The 24,825-nt window shown below is 43.4% G+C and overlaps 1 protein-coding gene across 12 annotated transcripts in view; it reads left to right on the top strand.

The window, feature by feature from the left end:
* Positions 1–24,825, top strand: part of RIMBP2 (RIMS binding protein 2) — a 268,024-nt gene that overhangs the window by 114,434 nt on the left and 128,765 nt on the right. For all 12 annotated transcript variants that reach the window (XM_019507085.1, XM_019507079.1, XM_019507081.1 and 9 more), the window contains exons 3-4: positions 7,709–7,831; positions 24,153–24,257. In XM_019507085.1, coding sequence (XP_019362630.1) covers positions 24,156–24,257 — 102 coding nt within the window. In that variant the 5' untranslated portion in view covers positions 7,709–7,831; positions 24,153–24,155. The remainder of the gene's footprint in view (positions 1–7,708; positions 7,832–24,152; positions 24,258–24,825) is intronic.

Genomic DNA, 24,825 nt, shown 5'->3' on the forward strand with positions numbered 1-24,825 from the left:
AAAAAAAAAAATTTTTTTTTTTTTTTTCCTTTATAGGGGGGGGGGAGAAAAAAAAAAAAAAAAAAAAAAAAAAAAAAAGTAGATGGAAAAATAAACTAATGTTGGACGTTGAAGCTGGGAAGATTCGGCAAGGCTTAATGGACTTAGCACCGGGCTGAGAACTATATACTCTGATTTCTATTCCTAGATTTGCCATTAGCCTGCTGTGTGCAATTAGGTAATTTAAGTAACCCTGGGTGCATCTACATGTACAATTAATACGATGCAATAAACTCTAAGGCTGTTTGAGCCACAGTATACTGCTCCTGGGCGCAACATCTACACGTGAACACGAACTGCTGCAGGACACAGGTGTCCTGGCCCTGGGTGAGGGCAGAGGGGCTGGCTGGGACACGAGAGAGCCCAAAGCGTGGAGCTGTGTGGCTAGGTGGAAGGCGGGAGTCTGGCTCCCCTGTTGCCTGGGCTGACTGGGCACAATTTACACCCGGCTGTCAGTCTTCACGTGCATTTCAGTGTAAAAAATGACTCCACCATTTGATAATCCTATCCCTGATGGTATCTTATGGCAGAGTTAGTTAATGCCCTAATACCAGCATGCATGTAGATGATGAAACTTTTGTGCATGTAGATGGTGACACTATACAGCAGAGCTAATTCATCTGCTCCACAGTAAAGCGCACATGTAGATGCATCCCCTGCGTGCCTCAGCTTTGCCAAGCGTGAAATGGGGCTGATGATTGTTTTATGGGCAAGGAGGGCTTTTGTCTAGAACTTTTGCCAGTGTAAAATTCTACGTACCTGCTATATATTGGAGTCAAAGAAGAGTTCCAGTCAGTTGTGTGTCAGCATTCAAAGGGAAAAGTACAACTACAGCATACTTGTTACACCAGTCACACACACATCACAGTGAGGCCACTTTTTATTCGTGTTTTTGTGTATTATTTTCACTCCATCAACACTTGGTTTGGAAAACAGGCTCTTAAACTGAACCCCCTAAAAATGTGTGCATATTTACAGAGATCTATGAATGCAGCAGGGCACTGTATGTGCAAACAGACCCAATTTACAGACTTTTTATGCATAGTGCAAAGGGAACCGAGGTGGTTATCTGAGTTAGTCTGAAGTCGGGCAGAACACAGGGCAGGGTACTGCCTTCAAGAGAAGAAGTTAGTCTCTAAGCCCCCCCTATCTTCAGCACAAAGGCTGAAATTAGCTTTGCTCAAAGTGCGGCTCAGTGCTGATCCAGCATTTAAGCCTAGCAAATAATGCTCCTGGGGTACTTACATTGTGCTTGATTTCGGTGCTCACTTCTGCATGAGAGAGAAGTTCACCCTTGGTGCTGTGCAGGGTTTCACACTTACAATTGTTGCATCCAGTTTAAGCAACGGTGTTTGAATTTTAGGCTCTAGTTTAGTTACCGATTTGTCTGTATACAGGTAGATAGATTGTGTGTACACTGTATCCTCAAAATATATATCTAAAATATATTGTGCAAACAGTAATGAACTGTGCAGCATCTTCTGGGTGGTTTTATGGCAAGCTCTTTTCTCAAACATACCAATGTTATGAAAAGTTAGCTAGTCCACAGGAGTAAGGGATTAAAGCTTGAGAGTTTTAGTTTCCTTATTGCTATAACAAGTACAGTCATCCAGTTTCAGCATTTCCTGTGTGCCTATGGCAGAATAAAATAGAGACCTGCAGAAAGAGTTTACTGATCTAAGCATAACATTGTAAGAAAACTGTATTTGGTGTCAGGGGAAATGTTCTTTCACTAGTTACCTAAATAAGCTGCTGCATTTTTCTATTAACTCCATAGTTTCTTTAATTAAGTATTAAGCTTTTCTCAACTTGCTGCTCAGAAGCAAGGAAGAATTGGTTGAGAATGTGAAGATGGAAGATAATTTGGATGATTAATGTCCTTTTGCCACTGTGCATTAAATTTAGTACCTCTACTGTGAGCTATTAACTAAATGTGCATTAGGCTGCCCTAATGCACAGTAGTGAAAGTGCACACTTTTTTTTAGTGACACTTAATGCTCAGTAGCCTAATTTTACTGAGCATTAGCATACTAGCACAGTTTTTGGTGTGATGCTCTAATGCTCAGGAAAAATAGGCTAGTGCACATTAAAGCACGCATGTAGACACATCCAGTGACTTTGAAATGATAGGGTCTAAGGAGAGGAAGGAAGCAGAAAAAAGATACTAGACTGCAGAAAAGGGACTAACAAACTCCAGGAACTGGTTGGCAGGATTCCCTGGGAGGCAAGTCTGAAGGGGAAAGGAGTCCAGGAAAGCTGGCTATACTTTAAGGAGGCTGTATTAAGGGTACAAGAAGGAGCTATCCCTATGTGACCGAAGAATGGGAAGTACAATAGGAGACCAAAGAGGGTCAGCTACCAGATGATAGTTAGAAGCAAAGAGAGAGAAAGAGACAAATAGCCTGGAGTGGTGGATGGGCAGGTTAGGGATTACTTGGGGGAAGCTAGATGCTTTCAAGTCAGCAGGGCTGGATGGGATGTACCCTGGGGTACTGAAGGAATTTCACAGATTTTATAAACTCTAGGGCTGGAAGGGACCTCAGAAGATTGAGTCCAGCCCCTTGCCCCAGGGGCAGGAAGTCAGCTGGGGTCACAGGATCCCAGCAAGATAAATGTCCAATTGACTCTTGAAGGAGTCCCAGAGTAGGTGCTTGCACCACGTCTGGCGGCATTGTGCTCCAGGCCTTGGGGGCTCAGACAGTAAAGAAGTTTTTCCTTATGTCTAGCCTGAAATGGTCTTGGAATTGCCTACAGTACTGTGTACAATTTTGGTCCAGACCTGACGCTTCAAAAAGGATGCAGATGACTTGGAACGAGTCCAGCAGAGAGCAACAAAAATAATTAGAGACTTGAGAAGTATGACTTACGAGGAAATGCTGAAAGGATGAGGGGTATTTCATTTGGAGAAGGGAAGACTGGAGTGGGGGGGGAGGGGGGAGGTTGATAACAGTCTTCAAATACCTGAAGGGTGATTACAGAAAGGATGGAGATGGACATTTTTCTATGACTGTAGAGTACAGAACTGGGAGTAATGGCCTCAAACTGCAGCAGGGAAAATTTAGGCTGGAGATTAGGAGCAACTTTATGGTTAGTATGGTCAAGCATCAGAACAGGTTATCCAGAGAAATTATAGAAACTTCATCTTTGGAAATTTTCAAGAACAGGTTAGACAGACATGGCTGGGGTGGTTTAGCTGGGGATGATCCTGCCTTGACCAACTAGATGACCTCATGAGGTCTCTTCCAACCCTACTTTCCTGTGACCCTAAGAGAAATGTAAGACTTTAGCAATATCCTGGCATCTCTAGCTGGCAAAACGGAAGCATTTAGTAGGCAGTAAGTAAAGTGTGGAAGCAGAGATGTGGCTGATGTTCTTATTGAGTGATCATGACAGAGCAAAATGTTCCCCATGTTTTTGCATGAAATTACAACTGTTTACTCTTGATCTATATCTAGGTCAAGTCTCTTTGCCACTGGGAACACAGTCGGGCTGTGATGTGTTCTATCTGTAATTTAATTTCATGTATATCCCATATGTTCTTAAGCAGCTTGTTAGAAGATCATTAAATTCACATTTAGTGACTAGTTTGTATAAAGCATAGTAAGTGAGCAGTAGACTCCTTGAGTGCTACTCCTCTGTATATAAGGACAGTTATATGCTGTGTGATGCTGTATTCTCAGAGGACGGTGCTATAGAAATAAGAGTAATTATTATTGTTGTTCAAGTGCCTAAAGACAATATGGAGACTTGCTTCCCCAGCTGCAGAGCAAAAATATACTGACAACTTCTTTAAGATTTAATATGCTAAAAGGACATGTCTACATGTGTGCATTTACTGCTCAGTAACCAAAATTACTGTGCAGTACAGGCGCACGTCTTCATGTACATGCCCGTACTGCACAGTAATTATGGTGACTTACACCAACTTGAGCTTAAATTTGAAGGTATCAAATTCACGCCCAATTAGTTCCTGCACAGTAACGTATGTGTAGACGCCTTACTGCACAGTAACACTGTGTGTGTGGATTCACTTGGGACTCACTTTAGTCTCAAGTGAGTCCACACACAGTGTTAGTGCGCCTTAACGCCTGCACATGTAGATGCTGGCCTTTTCCTGCTTACTGTGCAGGAAATTTAAGCCGGCATAAAGGCACGTATGGACATGCCCAAAGAATATTGTAGATTCAGACTATAACGTCTATTGGCATAATCATAAGGTTAATTTGTTTTGAGATCTAGAATGAAAGATTCATTCTTTTGAGGACAGCAAAACCTCTGTATGTGCCACACCTCCAAGTCATATCTCCAAATTATATTTGGAGTTTGAAATGCACTGTCTGCTTCCCTGGCCCCTTGAAAAAAAAAGTCTTCAGTAGAAACGCAGAGTGCTGCTCTGCTTACTACCCTGTACAATGTATTCAGATTGTTTTGCTACTAGACTTTAGCAAATGCTTTGCTAATTGGACATTTCCACATTAAAAGCCCATCCTAAAACCTAATGTTGAGTAAATAAGGGAATAAGATTTATCATTAAATATGGTCAGTTAATGAATATGCTAGCAAGCTTGTGCTTCAGTGGACAGCACTTTAAATTTCTCTAATAAGTATTTTAGGTGTGAAGCTTTTCCTGTTTCTGCTGGTAAAAACCAGAAATTGAGGTGCACAGATCCAAGGGGAAAGAGAATTAGACTGTTTGTATTTTCCAAAACAATTACTGTAAATTAGATGTCTGTATAATTGACTGTGACTGAACTTGAGAAGACTGAGTAAAGTATTCCTGCACATCATATCATTCGGTTCTGCTGGAGATTTAAATGACAATAACAATAGCTAGCTTGCATAGCACTTTGTATCCATAGATCAAAGCACTTTGCAGAGGAAGCGCTCCCATATTAGAGGCAAGTAAAACTGAGGCACAGGAAGGTGAAGTTAATTGCCCAGACTTGTCAAGTGTGTCAGTGGCGGAGCTGGGAATAGAGACCATCTTGCTACAGTGCTGCAACCACTGGTCCACATTAACACGAGTTTAAGTATATTCTTGGTGTTCACGTATATTCTTCCGCTAAATACACTCTTACGCTGAATTTGTCAGTTTGCCATCCACCCTTCCTCAGGTGAGAAGTTCTGTTGACTCAAACAGGGCTACTCAGATGAGAGAGGACTACAGCATGCTCAATGACAGCATTCACCAGATGCTATCATGAGTTCTCTTCCTCACAACTCACACTCCTGATAGTTTCCCTACCCCCTTGCTCTCCAAGACACGTCCCCCCTTAGTCTGTCTTCCAAGATTCCCCATCCTAATATTTTTTCACCTCATTTCCCAACTCTTTAGCAATCAACCTATTTATTAATCAAGCAGTATCATCCTCATCATGTCCAGCAGTATATTCCTCCTTTACTCATTCACTCAATAATTCTTTCTGGCATGTGTTTTCAAAAGGCAGACCTGGATGCCTCAGGTAATGACCCTTGTATGGCTTTGGTTCCAGGCCAGTGCATTCAGTTTTCACAATTAAAAGATGACTTTAGTTCCTGCTTTAATTTGTTCTTGGAGCTTGCTCAAAACCTTTATGATTCATTCATCCTTAGTAAATTAACTGAGAATCATAGACAATAACAGACTTCCATTGTTGATGGCAATGTCTCATCACCTCTATTTTCCACCCCATTATTCTTTAACAACGTACATGAAGTGATGTGAGTAGTGAAATGCAATACCAAGTCTTCCAGAAATGAATAGATTCTAAAAACCCATTACTTAAATGACTCTGTAAATAGTTGTATAGGGAAAATCTCTGTGGAGGAGAAAAGGTATTCCTGAGGTTGAAAATAACCGCAATAGTTCTTGTGGAAAACTAGATTTGTTCGGTTTATTTTTCCTGTCCTCTTTTCCTTTCCATAGCACCCTGAGAAGTCTCCTATGAAGACAAGTAGCAGGGCTACATGGAAGAGTTTAAATTCAGTTGGACCCATAGTGAATCTCACAGTTAACGAGGGCCAATGTGAATGACTACATCCAAAACGCTCTCTAAAGGGACGTGTGTAGGACATGGTTTACTGCCTTTGCATTTTTGTTATAAAAATGCAACCATATTGATGAAACAGAAAAAACTTGTGTGCAGGAGAAATGGACTGACCCACAGTCATAGTTTACACATTATATCCTTTTGGTTCATGCTGCCTATCCTTCACTCATCCACACCCTGCCTCCACTAATCCCACTTTCATTATTATGCTTCTGATTTGGCACTTGGCAAAGGAAAAAAGATGCCCAGAATGTTGTTATGCTAAGACTGGAACGGCCCTTTGTTCTGCTGACTTATTGCCTCAGAGGATGGTTTGTAAAGTACTATGTGAATGCTGTGTATTATTTATCTGGCTTTTTGTTATTACTGGGTTTTCATTTTTAATGTTCTTCATGATGTTTTATTCTGAAGATTGCAATTCTTGGTGTGATATATGCTGTAAATATTGTGTTGCTGGACACATGCGTTATATTTCAAGCCATAAAATATTTAAAGATAAAGAATTCTCTGCTGATATAAAAATCTCCATGGGATGTAAGAAGGCCCATGTAATCCTTTACTTTTTTCCAAGTTAGTTGTACTGAAATTGTTAACCTCACGCAGGATGAAGCGAACAAGAAATTTAGACTGGATAACTTGACCTCCTGATAGCATTATTTGAAAGGAAAGGATATATAAAAATTATAAGGGAAACTGAAATTTTGCTGCATGGGACTATATCATTTTCTTTCAGAACAGAAAATCATTTTTATTGTAAATGTTAACTCTTCTCTCTGGGTGCTCATGCCTGTTGACATTAGTTTAAATCAAAATGCCTTTAGAGTAAAGTCTAAAAGATTAAATCAGCAGCGATGCCCACTGTGTGGTCTGTTATACTTATATCTCTGCAACTTTAGACGAGGGACAGAGTTCAGTAAGTATCATATGACACCTATATACAAAATACCCAGTGTGCTAAGTGCTTACAAATACAATCTTTGACCCTGCAAACACATGTTTATGTCTTGAATGAGTGGCTTCATTACAATATATAGACCATGAATAATATTACTGATATGAATCAGTGTGCAGGATCAGGGTCATGCTGCTTATAAACATTGTCCAGATCACTGAAACAAGTGTGTTGCATAAACTGGCCCCTGAATCCATCCTGCTTAGCACTGTAGTAATTTCAGTGGATCTCTTTATGAGGTTAGAGCGAAAATTAAGAGCACACAAGCAAATAGATGAGGTGCAACAAAACTACTACGTTTTCTTTACTGCTATATTTGCTTTTTCAGTTTTTACCTTTAAGACCCGGCAAATTTTGGTTGTCAGATTATTTGACACTGTTACCAAACTAGTATATTTATGCATATGTGTTTGTATACATGTGTGCGCCCATATATAATATATATGCATGCCCATAATTTCCTTTTGTTCTATTTTTTTTAGTTCCTTACTGAGTTTCAATATTTTGTCTCTATATCTTTTTCAGATATTTTGATTTTATATTTTCTCTATTTGATGAAGTTTGGCAGAATAGCTCTGGGGAATACTTGTGTCAGAAATGCTTTCCCATCATTTAATTATCTTCCTTGCAGTAATACCTCTCACACTTCATGTTTTGTCCTTCTTTTTTTTTATTTTTTTTTTTTTAGGTAAAATCAGACTATGATCAGCTTAGAGAAACCCTCATCATAGTGACCAAAGAACGAGATTTGGCTGTGAAGGAGAAACACCAGCTCCAAGTCAAGCTGGAGAACTTAGAGCAGGTCCTAAAGGTATGACCCATAGTTCCATGTCTCAAAACCACTCCTGTGTTCTTAATTCCAAATGTTAGAGGAGATACTAGATGGCTAAAAGCAATATACATGGTGTCTGCACTTTCTAGTGCTTGAATAGTGTCCCAGTAAAACACCTAAGCACAACATCCTTAGGAGCATCTACATATGTGCTTTACTGCATAGTAAACTAATTTACGGTGTAATAAAGCATCACCATCTACACATGCATGGCAATTAGGCTGGTGTAAGCAAATTAACAATGCCTTCAGATAGTCCCATCAGACACAGATACTATCCGATGGTGGAGTAAACTACTGCACTTAAACAAACATGTAGACAGTGACATTGGAATTAGTTTACTCTGGTTCAAATTGCACCTACCTCAGTTTATTCAGTCACATTAATTGCACACGTAGACGTGCTTCTTGTGTAACAAAAAGCTTAAGGAGGCAGCTGAAGTAACTGGATCTTAAATTCTTAAAATGCTTAAATGCTTTGCAGACTACGGATGGGGGTAACCATTAGATAAAGGAGAGTTTCATTACAGTTTCCCCCGATGGTATTGCAACAAAATCCAACATATAATGAAGCTCCAAGAAAGTCATCAGGTAAAAAGGAAGAAATAGAGTGTTGGGGGATTTTTTATTTTAGGCATGCTTTTGTAAGTGGTTGGTTGAGAGATTTAAATATGTAGGAACCATATATATATAATATATGAAAATTCAAAGTGGCAGCATTGGAAAAAGACTAATTGGTTAATACTGAAATACTTCACTTTAGGGGACTGGCAGTGGGAGAAGGGTTGTTATAGAGGCAGATTTTGTCTAGGCTGGTAACAGCTAGAAGTCAGCTGTTTATAACTTTAAGAAATTAGCAAGCTGGCAGGTGTCACTTCAGCTGCTTGTGGATGGGTGGCCGGACTTTCATCCATTTTGTATCCCCTACTACTGTTGGTGTCTGCCACTTTAAGGACTGGAGCAGGCAGCAGCCAGGTGCTTGAGTACGGCGGCCATTTTGAAAACCTATATATATATATATATATATATATATATATATATATGGTGAAGCAGCAGTTTGCCGCTGTCAGCCATGAGAGACACATTAGCCGGCAGAGCTGAGGCTCAGGAACAACTTGAAAGTTTATGGACTGGGGCTATGGGGATGGAGCAGGCTCTTGGTCCTGGGCATGACCTAAAACTGCACCCTGCCAGGGATGGGTGGCCTGGTGGGGCTCCTGGTGGCATGGGAGCCCCCAGGAAATGCCAGACTAGTTACCACCCCAGGGGAAGGCATGTCAGGGTGCGTTAATAACTCCAGCTCCCACAACCAGGTGGATAACCCCATAATAGGGCCCGAGAAGGCAGGCGCATGTTAGAGGGTGTGGGCTAGATGCTCAGAAGCCTGACTTGAGGCACTGTCAACTGGTCAATGCTGGGGCCCAGACCAGAAGGGTCAAAAGGCCCACCACAAGGGACGCCCAGAGCTGGGGGTGTGGGATTCCAACTGGCCTTGGAGGTGAGGCCAGGGCCTGTGTGGCCAAAGGTCTTGGGGGCGGGGGCAGGGCATACCTGAGAGGGGAAAGAGTGCAGAGAGCTAGGCAGCCCAGAATGAGGGTGGAGTAGGCCAACTGATAGGAGGGATCTAGTTGGGGTCCAGATTGGAGAGTTATAGGGCCCAGTGTGGAGCCAGAGATGTCAAGATCTTAGATGCCATCTGTGAGGCATGGGCTGTGGTGTAGGGGATGTTTGGAGATAGCCGCAGATAGCACCCCTAGCATTGGAGCAGGAAATGGGAAGCCTCCTGCCTAATTAACACCATAATTTGGTATCATCAAGGCATGGCAGGAGAGCGAGGTAGGCAGTAAGCACAGAAATTGGTGGGCGGGAGGGCCCCCTTTTACAGTGCTAGTTCTCTATCTATTGAAAGTCTTAATACAGAGGTCCAGGACTGAGGAGCTATGGAGACTACATTTTGCTTCAGAGGTGATTCCTCTAGATTGGGGTTGAAATGCTTTGGGTAGAGGCTTACAATGCTGCCATCCATGCTGCAGTTAGATTGTGGGTGTACAGAACTTGGATATGCAGGGGTTTCACTGCAGGCACTGTTCTCAATGGTGGCAGATGACAGAACAAGAAGCAATGGCCTCAAGGTGCAGCAAGCGAAGTTTAAGTTAGATATTAGGAAAATCTTTCTCACTAGAGGGGTAGCAAAGCACTGGAACAGGTTACCCAGAGAGGTGGTGGAATCTCCATCCTTGGAGGTTTTTAAAACCAGGCAAGACAAAGCCTTGGCTGGGATGATCTAGTTGGATATGGTCCTACTTCGAGCAGGGGATTGGACTACATGACCTCCTGAGGTCCCTTCCAACCCTAATTTTTATGATTCAATGATTCTTTTAAACTTTAGCAACTTCTCCTTTTTATTTTAAATCACGTATTTAATTCTCTCCGTCTGGGATTTCACTGTGTGTTACGGACACTATTCTGTCTGCTTGGCAAGTTATTGCATAACGTTATATGAAGTGCTCATTTCATTACATTGTTTAAGCAACATATAACTTCATATACCATTACTTCCATTTCAGTGAAGGAAACAGTGCATTTCTTCAGCACTGAGATTTGTCTTCATTTGCATATTACCACACTTTTAATTTTTAAAGCATCTCTGGCCACATCTACATGAGACGCTGACTGCACAGCTGCGCAGTAGTGTCACCTGGCAGGAAGCATGAAGCGATGCTACTGCACAGTAGTAATGAGCTACTGCACCGTCAGCATCACCTAAAAGCGATGCTACTGTGCGGTAACTCCAGTCTTTTAGTACTTGTTTGGTTAGGTATGCAGAGACTGTGTCTACATGAGATGCTGACTGTGCATCTAGCTGTCCGCTTGTATAGCTCACATCAAAGTACAAAGTTTAGTATAAACAAGTACTAAATGACTGCACGGTAATGACTGCACAGCTAGCATCTCATGTAGATGCAGCCTCTGTGTGCCTATCCAAACAAGTGCTACCCAGTAAGTGGAGTTACTGCACAGTAGCATTGCTGGATGGCTTTTGGGTGACTCATGCGGCCCAGTACCGTTGCATCATGCTTTCTACTGCATTTTGTGTAGACGCGGCTTCTGCGTGCCTATCTGCAGTGTAAAGACAATATTCTATTAAGTATTCTCTATAGCAATTAACTTTGATATGCCCAAATAAGCACAGATTGTATGATACAAATGTAGGGTCAAACTGTGATTCTCATGCTCATTTTGTATGGAGATGTTAGCCTTTACATGTCCCTAATTCTTATCTTTGTCCTTCACTGCACTGGAATATATAATGTATAACATAATATACCACTGCACTAACAAAAATTTGTTTAAATGTAAGAGTCATAATGAGTAGCTCCTAAGTTTTTCTGGAAGATGCCAAGAAATGAAAGATCTTGAAAAGATAAGTTTGGCTTTGTTTGTACTGAGTTTTTCTTAAGATTTCCAGCAAGTATTGTCACTGTTTTAATAGTGTTTATGAGCATCCACGAAGAACTATGCCCCCTTGTGCTAGGTGCTGCATAGACATTTAGCAAAGACAGTTACTTCTGTCTCAGAGTGTTTGCAGTGCATGTCACAGATTATAATGTGGATCATGCACAACTAAGGGTAAAATGAAGATAAGGCACAAGAGAATTTATCTCCTACTCGGTCTGATAGATTGGGCAGAATTTAATAGGGAAAGGGCTAGAAGGGCCCTTAAAGATAAGGAGCTTGTGTCAGATGGGGTGGAGGAGGAGTTAGTGGAGGGAAGCAGAGAAAGGTTGTGTTGAGTTGGGAATGTGATCCTCTTCACAGCAGTGTTTGGACTGGGTCATGGATGACGGCAGATGTAGGTACTATATACTGATGTAGACAACTTGTTGCTGTAATAGCCAACCATGCTCTAAACAGTTACACAACCCCAGGGTACAGATAATGATAAAAAATTGGGTGCTCCAGAAGTACCACTGCTGGAGGTGCACGGCTGGTAGTCCAGCTGGTGGTCCAATAGCCGTGGATTTGAAATGAGATCTCATTGTCCACATGACTTGTATACCAGGCAGATTTTCAGTCTGGAGGGACTGTGTCCAGCCAGTCAGAGTGGAATAGTGACCTAGTGCTGAACTTGGTTGACAGCTGCTTGTTTGGGGATGTAAAATCCCAGGCCAGGCTGAAGCAGCGTGCAAAGGAGAGTTGCAATAGAAGAAGGGTGGGTGCACTGAGAAAGGGGTGAAGCAGACATACAAAGCGGTGGGCTGAGGTCTTTTGAGAACAAATAGAGGAGCACACAAGCTTTCCCTATGAAGAATCCTGACTAGCTTGAGCTGATGTCTGTTCTGTCTATCAGAGATACCAATTTAAAATTAGGTTTTGCGGTGCCTTGGTAGCTGATTTTCTTTGTGCCAGACTCAAAGGGCTTTTGACTTTAGAGGAAGATGGTTTGGGCTTTTGGAGATGTTTCTGATGATAGAAATGGGTACCTGTATCTGATCATCGTCCTCGCTGCTGCACATTTGCTCTCTGCATTCTGAAGCCCACTCCTGAGCTTTTATTTAATGCTGAGTGTGATATGAAAAGCAGGTCTCAGGTTAGCAGATAGGAATCGGTAAAGGATTCAAAGGATAACTCTCATGTTATCCATTTTGTACGCTAGTGTAAATTCCACTGGAATCCAGATTGGACAGACATAGAGCTATCTTGGGATAGCCAGACACAGTACACTACTATAGCACTCGGTGTCAGAGAACATGTAACAACTGGTTTTGCCTTGAACAGCTGGCTACCCCATAATGCATTTTAGGGAGATGGCAGCTCCAATTTTTTCCCAGGGTAATTCTCAACCAAATATGAATAAATTACACCAGCGTAGGGATGTATGCCTTGTGTATGCTCGTTTTTTACACTGGTGTAAATATATCCTGGGCTGTGCCCTTGGTTACCTCCCTTTGACAGAACCAGAGGACAATGGGAATATCAGGCAAATTTGCTGTTGTGTAAACTCAATCATCTCAAAGTCCTGAGCTTTGAAGTTACTCACTAGACAAGGGGCAGAGACTTAACTATTATGCATGTTGCTGCGAAGCAGACAGTCAGTGTTTTAGTTGCCAGTGAACAGTCTGCACCAATGGAACAAACATCAATTAATGGGGCAAAATAAAAAATTCAGGTCATGGAAAAGGAAAATTAAACTGCAGGCCTGTGTGGGGGTAAGATGGACTCCCAGCTGCCTTAAACCAGTGTCATGTTTTCTATAAGCACGAAGGGATGTCTTCTCTAGGGCTGGAAGTCAATTTACTTTTTGCGTTGCTTCCTTCCTGGGCTTCTGGGGGAAAAGAAAACTGAGAACTTTCCCAACATTGCTGAATGATGTGTTATGCTACTGCAAGCCGTATTTCACACCTGCCATGGACTGAGACCCAAAACCAAAACTCATTTCACCAGGGGCATTTTGCCTGATCTCTTCCTATAATGGATATGAGACTCAGATGTGTGGGATGAACTTCCCTGATTCAAGAGGCAGATAGTACCAAGAGAGGAAAAAAGAGCTAAAAAGGAAAAGGAATGGAAATCCATGGCCCATGAAACTGCTGAAAACTAGACTTTCCTCCAAGTGAATTGACAGTAATTTGCTTTTCATCAAGTTAAGTGTCAAAATACAGACTGTTGTTGGCTGGGCCTTTCCACTGTTAGAAACGCATCGAAAACACATGTGAAACAAATCAGTGTTTATGAAATGTAAAACTTTGATGCGAGTTATAAAACCTACCTTCATATACAGGATTTGGCTTTTGTTTCACAGCTTGCCGCACATTGTAGCACTTAAAACTGCTGAGCAGAAGGCAACCCAGGGGCATTTCCAGCCCCTAACCATCTATGAATCTATACCCCAGTTGTCTTCCAGCCTAGAGCGGAGAGGGCTGGACCCGATGATCTGCAAGGTCCCTTCCAGCCCCTAACATCTATGAATCTATAAATTGATATGTTTGGCAAAGACAGGAAATAACATGGGCAGAATTCATGAAGGACACCTGAGGAATATTTGCCTCTCAGTTGCTTAACTTTGGAACGTAGCGCACATTTATCCTACGCTAGAGCTGAATACGGTGCAGCATCTTTGTCTGGAAGTATTCACTTACCACCGAAAGAAAGCTTTCCATACTGCATCTGAGTTGGACAGAACTCCCCACTTAATTTTCCCACTGTAGGGGGCTGAACGAGTTGTCCATTTTCTTCCCAAATCCATTGGAAACCCACATGAAATAAATTGATCTTCTGTGGAATTTGCAACCCTGAGCCTTCAAAGCAACCCATGTTTGGCTGGTTTTTTTCTTAGGATTGGCTAGATTTCCACTAAGCAGCAGTGTCTTGTTTTGTTTTCACCTTTCTCCTATGGAGCAGAGCATAGGCAGAGCGATATCTCCTTTTGCTATGTGGAAGGTTTCGGCATTTTTATACACGCCTGCCACTGAGATGCTGGGCTTGGAAATTAAGAGAACTTCTGTGCTGACAGCATCCTGTGTAGTTTAATTTAAAAATGCTCCAGCCATAATCTAATAAAGCAGACACTGAACCCGGACCTTGAATCCGAACACGCGTGAATTTTGTTGACATTTCTATCTGAATCTGAATTTCATGGCTGACCAACCCAGATCGCCGTATCTAAGCAGACTTAATCTTCAGGAGTTCAGGCTGACTTCTGAATTTCACTACCTAGACCTGCCTCTATAATTGATGTGTATACTCCAGTAGTCTCAATAGCACTGTCAAGAGTACACAGCAACTAGAATTTGACTGTCAGAAATAAGGCTTTCACATCTGAACTCCCAGTCATGCATGGCAGACCTAACTGAGGACTTGCTGCCAAGAGGGACAAAAGGTAAGCGGGGGAGACGAACAAGCAGAGGTGAAATGGTTTACCTACCATCGGTAAGCAATGGACCAAAGCAGGCACTTCCTTTAGGGGTAGAAACACCGAGTCAGAACAGAGTTGAGTTGTCCAGGGCGGTGTGAGAAAACTTCCCCCTCACTATGCTTATTCCCCCTCTGATAATAACTACCTTTAGTTTGTTGTCCATCCATCATCTTTTCAGCAATGGCGAATTAGCTGTTTTGCTGATTCCTACTCCTACGTTGTCTCCAATAGGTTTGAGAGCCAGCTTTAAAATTATATACCCAGAAGGACTTCCATCAATGGCATTCAGCTGCATTTAGATCTGCAAGAGACTCAGCTACTCCTTGGACTCTCTTATTTGCAGCCAGCTCTAACTCCCAGCAGTGCCCTTAGTGACAGATTTTTACGGCTAAAATTATCTCATTTGAGCTTTGTACAAATATCATTTCAAAATACATGGCATTTACAGTTCTCAGAGGTTGCTCTGGAGGTGAAAAGCTAGGGACTCAATTGAGTAAACCACGCAATTACCCTCCAGCTCATGGCTTCTCCAATCTCAAGTACTCCTCAATGAGTGAAATGCTTTTTTACAGCTGAATTCCCTGTAGCTTCATCTTGAAAAACATGGGGTCCTAGAATACTTCAGGCTGACATTTAAAAAGTAAAATCAATTTGTAACACTTCATTTGCTAAAGATGTTATAACCAGCAAGTGTCCCTCTCTTATCTCTCCTCTGATTTCTCCCACGTAGCTCTCTTTCATCAACTGACTTATTCCCCCTCTTTTCTTCTGTCTTTTGAATAGTCATGAATACACATTTGAATTTTTAGCTGCCAAGAAAGGAACCAGACTATCCTATTTAGTGTGACCAGTTCTTATTAGCCACTTGGGGATTTGGGTATGGAGATGGGAAAACAAGTTAAGCTTCACAGGCTTCAAAGGAAAGCACTGATGGGGAGGACCATATACTTTTCTTGCAGGTGAAGGACTATGCAGTCGCTTGCTCCCTAGGCCAGAAGCACCAAACAGAAAGATGCACACTTGACCTTTGTGTTCTCAGTTGGTTGAACTCAGTTCAGTATTGCTCCGGTTGCAATTCATATTGAGCTTGAGTTGGATCCTTCTTGTTTGAAATGGGAAAGGGTGGATGTCAGGGAGACCTCCTTGACTTGTCCTGCTTGATCATTTCACCTTCAGCACATACTGTAAAGTTCACTGGTTTTGGTGAGCCTTTTGGGGGAGACTTGGCGAGCTGAAGATTTGGGTGACTGACAAAGTTGATTTTGAATAGAGGAACTATTCTTTTATCCAATGCATGGTTAACTCATGGGACAAGCCACCTCAAGAGACAAAAAATACACTGAGATCAAAGCACAGATAAACATACACATGAGTAGCATCCACTGATGCATTAAGGAGGAAAAAAAGAAAAGGTTTGATGTACACGGTAGAAGTCGGTTGCTGGAAGGGATGAGGAAGATTTGTATATCATACTGTAGCATTGAACGCTTACCTCTTATTTTGAATGGCAGGTATTTTAGAGTTGTCTGTGAAGTTTCGGGGCTGGCTTACTGTCAGAGACAGGGCAACGGGATAGTTTTGTTCTGCCACGGCAGATCTCAGTGGGTTTGACACTGTCACTGCAACTTTGAAGCAGTTTTCATTCTTCAGGGAATTCTGTTATTTTAAGGTCTGTTTTCAGTCTGCAAAATTGACTCCAGCACTTTTTTATTCTTTTTTCCCCCTTTTACACGGCTCCAATAAAATATTGAGTCATCAAGATGTGGCATATTTGTATTAGCCTTTCCCTGAGGATATATAAAGTTTTAAAAGCATATGATGGCACACAGCAGCTTCTTAGCTTCTAGACAAACAGCTCCGGAGGTTTCTGTTTGTTGCTGTCTCTGCTCTGGTTTTAGGGCCTTTTTATTCCCAGTGTCTTGTCTTTGTCAGAGTCAGACGTGTGGAGCGGTGAACTGGCTGTACATACCTGACCTTGTCTCTTGATGTCACTCTTTATACCCTGTTAAAATAGTTTGTTGAGATTTCTTGGGGTTCATGTTCTTACTGATGAGAGAAAGCATTGTTAAGATTACCTAAAAGCACTTTTTTTTTTTCCTGCCTTGAGCTATTGTTAGAGTGCTGTCGCCAGATTGTTCCTTTGCAGCTCACCTCTTTCATGACATGGTAGGATCAAACTGGAATGGATTAAGAGAGCATTTTAGTTTCTTTATTCCTATGCCTAAACCTTTTTAATACCTTTTTCTGAGCAAAGATTGTGAAGTGCTCAGTTGTCTACAGAATCAGCCTGGGATGAGTGACAACTAGGAAAGATGTGAAGAATTTTTATTTCCATTATATGACTTTCAGCAGCTATTAAAACTAATTGCTTACAGAGTGCGGTCTGCAGATTTCTACTCCATACATAGGATATTTTGCGGTGATGTCTGAAAATAGAAGACTATCTTCTGCGGGCTGGTCTCTTGACAGTATTCAAGAGCTGCATGGAGCATCTGCAGATAGATTTGTAGTCTGCTTCTGGGGTGTTTGGTGTCTAAAAAAATCTCTCTTCCCTGCTATGTGCACCCAGCCTCAGCTGCAGGTTAAATGCTGGGGTGTCTGGAAGACCTCTAGCAGTAGCCAGGCTCACAGCCCTGTGAACCCATGTGCAGAGACTTGGTGTGGAGGAGCTTTATCACCTCAAGGAGTCACTCATCGGTAGTAGGTTGCATTGCATTATTTCCTCCCGGTTTTTGTAGTTTGCCCCTCTCCCCACTAGGGTGGCCATTTGTCTGGCTTTATAGAGGACAGTCCAGTTTTCTGGTCTTCTGTCCTCTATTGATATGAAACCGGATGCCTTTATGTCCTCTATTTTTCGCCGCTGGGCACTGCCCCCGCTCCGACGCGGCCCCCTGTGGAGGCTCCCCTCTTGGCCTGCCGATGACACCGCCACGGCTGCCTGCGGGAGCTCCCAACTCAGCCTGCCGCCACCACCGACACTGCCGTGGCTGCCAGCGGGGGCTCCCCACTCCCCACCACCATACCCACCTTGTCGACACCACCACCGCTGCCTGCAGGAGCTCGCCATGCCTCCCCAGCCCCAGGAGGCATGGATGTTCATGGTGATGGGTACAGTTGTCCTCTATTCTTGAGGTACCTTGATGGCCACCCTGCTCCACACCTTGTAGTGGAAATAAGCATTTCGGCTATAATTTGCAGCAAATAAATGCTCAGACTAACAGATGAAAATATGGAGGAGGTTAGGAACTCACGAAGGAGGTAGTCGAGGGCGAAAGTTCACTTTTTACTTTTACTTAGTGCTGACAAGCAAAGGTCGCTACCAGGGAATTAATGCTCAGGCCCATGTCTGTGGCACTCAGGGGGCACCGTGAATTTTTTGTTTAAGCAGCCTCTCTGTCCAGTCACATTTTGGGGGACCTTTTACAGGTGGGAGTGAGTTCAGCAAAATACGCACAGGGCGCGTTTATTGTGGGAGCCGTTTCATAGCATTTTCTGGTTAGAAATTGCAGAGGGTCGAGGGAGCAGGAATCCTGTTGTTGATGTCAGCAGTGGCAGTAGAGTGCGATGGTGGCAAGGACGTTTTACCCTGGAAGAGTCGAACGCAAAATTCAAGAGGGCAAATTGGTCACGATGATCTAGGTATCCCCCTGGATTGAGAGGCAAGGATGCATCCTGGTAATATTGAGGTGACAAGTCTAAGTGAGGGTGAGGGAGGGTAGAGAACCAGTGATGCCATGTTACAAACTTGGAGCAGGAGCCGCTGAGGGCTGGGGGACCTTTTTGTTCTGACCATATCCAAGCAATGCACAATGGGTTATCTGACACAAAGGCACGTATTCCTGCCTCCTCCCTCCAAAAAAATCAGTGACATGTTGTGTAAGTGTCTTAGTCTTTCTGGATTGGGAGAGCTTTCTCCTTGTTTAACGTAAGTATTGCAATACTGATATGACTGGGGGCAAGCATGTCCAAATAGAGCCATAGCTGTGGGTCCTGATTCACGACTCCTATGTGCTACTACCATACAAGTAATGAACTCTGGGACCTCTTGAGTGCCGCTCAACCTCGAGACTATCTGGGCAGTGTTAACCAAGTTTTATTTGCTTCTTGCATTACCCTGGAAATACCATGTTTTTAAAACAAGGTCAGAATATCTCCCATCTATGAGCGAGTGTGAAGAACTTTATTTAGTTTGGGTTCCACGCGCAGAAAGAAATGCAGTGCTTCTATCATATTAGGTTGTATTAGCTCAGCTGCGGAGGCGGCGCTGCAATGTGCCGAATTAGCGTCACTCGCTGAAAAGCTAAATATAGCCCCTCTCAGGGAATAAGGATTTTTTTCCTGATCTGTATTAGGCCGCCTTTTTCCCTTCAGTCCACTGTGACAGCGCACTGTCTGCAAAAGCCGGCGACGAGTCCTTTCATCGCGGTGTTCTTGTGTGAATTAAAGTTGCACCCCGTTTGGTGTCACATCCTAGCTGTCTTTCAGAAACAAAGCTTGAACATGTGAAAGCCGTTCAAGTCAATGTTCAGGTCAGCCATGGGTTATACGTATCAGAACGTTAAAATAATTTGGCTCCTGAGACAGGGATTTAAACACAGTTTGCTCGCAGTTATCTAGCCTGCCATTTTCCTCTGCAAAAACTTATATACTATAGCGAGTCCCTTGTGAGGGATGGGGCCAGACTGGGGTGTTTCACCTTCCTCTACAACAGTAGTAGGGGTAGGGCTACTTGGAAGCACAGCCCTGCAAATTCTTTAAATAGGGCTCCAAAAGCAACCTGTGCCGAAGGAAGCAAAAGTAGAGCTATGTAGGACCAAGAGACGAATGCGGTACCTGGCTTCTGCACCCCACCCCAGGCTTTGTAATGGGAATCCTGCCTCTGATCTTGAGGATAAGAGATGCCTCCCACAGGAACCAGTTTTCGCAGCAGGGGAGCACAGAAAGGATGAGTTTAGGAGGGCAAACCTGCACTGCATATCCATCTGTGATCAACAGGAGAGCTCCTCTGCTCTTCATCTCTCCCATCCTGATAAAAGAAGAGTGTTTGCCGCCCTGCTTTTTGGGTCTGAGGGAACTGGATGAAGAACCCCAGTAGCAGCAAGGAAAAAAGGGGCAAAACAGATGTGGATTGACTTTGGTTGGGGGATAAAAATTGGTGGGGGATGAGCAGCTGGACCACTTTTAGCATTGAGTAGAACAGGGCAGGCTGAGGTGCTTTGAGGCCAGACCAGATAATCTAGTTGCCCCTTCTTTCTCTAAAAGCCATGAATTTCAGGGTATTAAATACTCTCATTTAAACTTTGGACCAAAGACAATGTGTGTTGGGGGGGAGAGGAGGTGGAAAACACTGCATCGCAACATGTAATTTGTTCTTTTGATCTGACACCTCTATATTAAGTATCACTTTTCCTAGAATATGAGATAAAGTAGGTTTTTGTGAAAGTAATGAACAGTAAATCTACCATTAAATCTTCAGGGAGCAGAGTGAAGCCACTGGATCTGTGTGAGAATTACAGGTTTTTCAGATTAACAGGGTTAGGATTCCCATAGGTGCTCGGGGATCCTTCTGCCCTAATGTCGCCCTTAACATAAGAAATTTAATGCAGCTCCCAGAGGTCAAGAATCTGACCGCACACCGGGGTAAAACAGGAGTTACTCTACTAAGTCAAAGAAGTTATTCCAGTGTAAACGAGACCAGAATCAGGCTCATAATCCTGGACTACAAGCACAGGCTGAGAACTGCAGGTACTTCCCATGAATAGGTATTTCCCATGAACAGGTCCAGCTAAGTTTATAAAACCCACGGAGGTGTGAAGTCTGTAGCTGCACAGAAGTGGAGAACTGACTCCATTGAAATGTAAAATTCAGACTTTTTTTGGGGTCAGAGAAAGCGCCTTTAGTTCTCCCGTGTGCCTGTGCACCTGACATTTCAGGGCTATCCTTCCATAAAGGGGGGATACAGCTTGAATGCTACTGTCTCCCTTGCAGCGGAGATTTCCTTGCCCCCACTTCTTTACTATTAGTGTGAGTCTCATGAAATCCTGTTGAAAACAGCATGCTGGGATCTCTAAACTAAAATGAACTTGCTCTGTAATGTACTCAGAACAACATATTCACCCGCAGCCATTCACTTGAAGCATGCAAAGCACTAGCTGGGAAAACCTGAGATCCCTATGTATGTGTATAAAGGCATGACTTGCCCATGTGCCCTCCTCCTCCTTCGCATTGTTCCAGCAACAGTGGCATCTGTGTAAACAGCCTGCCCAGGTCCAACCTCCAGGAACAGGAAGGGGCAGACAGTTTTTGTTCACGAATTGTGGGCCTTTTAACCACTAACAAGGCTTTTAATTACTGCCTGTCACTGTTGTCAGGAGAAGCTGTTCAGCAGCTGCTTATTATTGGCAAGAGAAGTGATTCTAATCGGTTTCTGTTTAAACGCTCGTCCACCACTTCCAGCCCTGGTCCCTCAGTTCCCTTTTGTCCTTAATTCTCAGCCCACAAATGAAGGTGCATTCCTGTCAGCTTTGATTTCTTCCAACGACTAATTAACGTTGCTTGAATTCACTCAAATACCTAGTGCCAGCGAAGTCCCTCTGGTAAGGAAATGAGGAGGCAGCCGTCTCCTTCCAAGTCATACCCTCCAGGTAGCAAAAGGCATATTAAATCTTGCTCTGCTATTTAATAGACCTGGGCATGGGCACCACTTTGAATTGTCCCTTTATTTCCGCCCAAGCTACGCCACGTAAGTACCAGGAGGAGAGCTAGTTCTGCAGAGCGCAGCAAAACGTTGCGGACTTATTTGCAGGTTGCTGAAGTTGACATTTGCTACTGGGACCCGGTGGATTCCTAAGTGAATCGAACTGTCGGTTGCATGCTGGGAGATGGAGTTATGGTCCGATTTAACCCCAAAAGAGTGTCTTTCATATATGTAATCCAGGGAAGAGATTTTAACATATTGAAAGTAATGTAACAAAAACCAGGTTCTGGAAGTTGACTTGTGAGTTTAGATGCCTCGTGTTTTGGGCACCCACGTTATGACACCTTCAGGCCAGATTTTCAGAAAATATGGAGTAGTCATCCTCTGAAAATGAAGCCCCTAAGGTGTCTGAGTTGGAGGCCAAGGGCTTAAGATGCTCAAAATCACTGCTGACTTATGAAGATCTTGGTCTCTGTTTTTCACCAGTTCCTCAAAAATAAATTGGACTCGAATAGAACCCAAAAGGGATTTTGCAGATGCATACCACTGTCACTTTAGCAAATGCTTCCAGATGGGGGTCAGCCAGCCCTTTTCTGTTGCCCCTCTTGATTGCACGTAAAGTACATAATGATAACTCAGCTAACAAGACGCATAGGACCAGTCAGAGTAAGTTCTTTATGCAATACACATTGAGTGAATGGTAGCCCCCTTATGGCTAATGGCAGCCCAGTACTATTTCTGCCCACCCTCCCAGCACAATTTTCCATGATTTCCTATCTGTTTTCATATAAAACCTCCTTGCCATAAGTAATGCATTGAGCTTGTACGCTGAGTGTGTTCTGGAAAATAACTCTGTCTTTATATTAGCTGCAACAGGGAGGAGATTGCAATCTAGGAGCAGATCTTTTATTTTATTTCCATTTATTGCACATGGTGTTAGGAAAGTCTGATGTTATGAAGCTGAACTTTAATCATACTCTTTAATGAAAAAGATAACTATCTGTAAAGGGCGTCTTGATATTTTCCAGTTTGTGATCTTGCCTCATATTGCTTTAAATCATTAATTGAAGCTTTTCTTAAAAAAACAGACTACTTTTTCGGTACTCCGTGGTCATTTCCAAACACCCAAATCCACCTGTGCCACATGTATGTAATAACCAGGGATCCTAAAAATCTGTTTGACACAGAAAAATGTGGACTTTGCAACTTTACAGAGAATCTTTAGAATCACCAGGAAAAAGAAATTAAAACTTAAAATTGAAATTGAAAATAAAATGCTGGCTCCCCAGTCAGACCCAGCAGTTCTCACGGCCGCTGTGGCAGCCCACTGGGGGGAAAAAGCCGCCGGCACACAAGGAAGCAGCCACGATGGCGGCCACCCCCCTCCTTCCTCTGCTGCTGATTAGCTGAGAGGGCTGCCCATCACAGAGCCCCGCCCTCTCCACCAATCAGCATCAAGGGGCAGGGCTGCATGAGTGGCAGCCCTCTCTGCCAATCAGTGCAGCATGGGGCCACCTGAAGGGCCAATCAATAGTAAAGGGATAGGGCTCCTGTTGGGACCCCTCAGCCAATCAGTGCTGGGGGTGGGGGGCTCACCATGGAAAAACATGGATTTTTATGGGTTTATTTTATCTGAAAATGGACTTGTTTTAATCATGGGAAACTAGGATCCCCTGTGATAACATGCACAGACCCGGGATTTCCAAAGGGGATGAGGCACACTGCCCCTCAGACCATGGGGGAATGGGGGCAAGGCATGGCTGGAGTCTGTGGGTTGGCAGGGGACACCAGGAGTGCATGAAGAGGGGTGGGGGCTGCCTCCCTCAGCTCCCTATTGACCTGGCTGCTGCTAGCCCTGGCTGACCTGGGCCGGGGGGGAGTCCCACAGCCACTGCTACCACACTTCAGTCTGGGGCTGTGGGATGTGCCTACACGGGGTGCTGGGCTCAGCTGGGGACAGCAGTGGTGCTCTGCATGTTCTCCTTTCTGTGCCTGCTCCCAGCTCGCAAGGGACAGCTGTGGGGGAGCAGTGGCCGGGGAGCAGACGCTGGAAGAAAGAACTTATGTGCCGCCCCTGCTGATCCCTGCTGAACCTGGCACCCCACATAGCTACAGCCTGTAACTCTGGGGCTTCCTCTGCACCCAGATCAGCTGGGGTAGGGGGTGCGACAGCACTGTGGCACACCCCCTGGATTTGCCCCTATGTGATAATAAATAGTAGTCAGATAATAGAGTAGCCAAAGCAAAGTATTTCTTTGCGATGAACATTCATGAAGCAAATCAGGAAACAAGAGTCCAGGTTAAAAATCAGTTAGGGACTTTCTCAAGCTCAAATTTTCCCAAGGTGAAAATACTTAACATGGTACTGTATGATTGTGTGATGTGGGGTGGGTCTAGGCTGTATAGTTACACTGCCTTCTCATGGCTGGAATAGGAATCATTTAATTGTGAGCCATAGTCCATGCATTGCTAGAAGTTAATGGAGAGTCATATTGCATGCCTCAGTTTCCACAGGGGGCATCTGCCCCTGGGCCTGGCTGAATATAAATTCCATCTGCTTTGCATAAGTGTGCTACCAAAGTAAGTTTTTTCAGTGAGATCAGTATCTTGCTCCATAGCAGTAGACGCATTTTATTTCAGAAAGAGCTGTTTCTCCTAATGTATATGTTTTTTTTCCCTTTGAAATAGCATATGCGAGAGGCTGCTGAACGGCGGCAACAGCTGGAGTTGGAGCATGAGCAAGCCTTGGCTGTTCTCAATGCAAAACAGCAGGAAATTGAACTCCTGCAGAAGGTAGGTAGAGAAAATGAAAAGGAAGCAAAATGGCAGTGATAGGGCACAGGTAAAGAAATGGATTTGTAGTCAAACTGAACTTCATCTGAGCCCATCGCAAACTCCAAAAGCCAGCTTCCTATTGTCCAGAGGTATTCAGCCTGATTGCTCATTTAGTAGTAGTGTACGTGTGTTTTTTGTCTTGGGTAGCTGTGGTCATAGCACTTAAAACCAGAAGGGACCATTCAATCCTGTACTTTGACCTGTATGCACAGGCCATTACATTTCACATTTAAAGCCTAGGGCAGCTAACTCCTCTCTTTGCCAATAGATTTGCATTGGATTTGCCTTTCTTACCTTTTTGTTGAATATTTCTAATTGCTTGAGACAGGTCCTCATTAAATACTATCGTATCTGGGCATTAATGTGGTGGGAACCCTTTAATAGATTTGGAATTTAGACATAGTACTACTCTAAACTTGATAAGATGCCAAGGTAATATGCCCATAAACAAAGCCAATAACTGCTGCTTGCGGGTGCATTTGCTGTACCGCTGAGGTAGAATAATAAGCAGTTATTTATGTATTGT

Source organism: Gavialis gangeticus, unplaced genomic scaffold (assembly GCF_001723915.1).
Source record: "Gavialis gangeticus isolate Ggan-Ray unplaced genomic scaffold, GavGan_comp1, whole genome shotgun sequence".
Lineage (NCBI taxonomy): Eukaryota > Metazoa > Chordata > Crocodylia > Gavialidae > Gavialis > Gavialis gangeticus.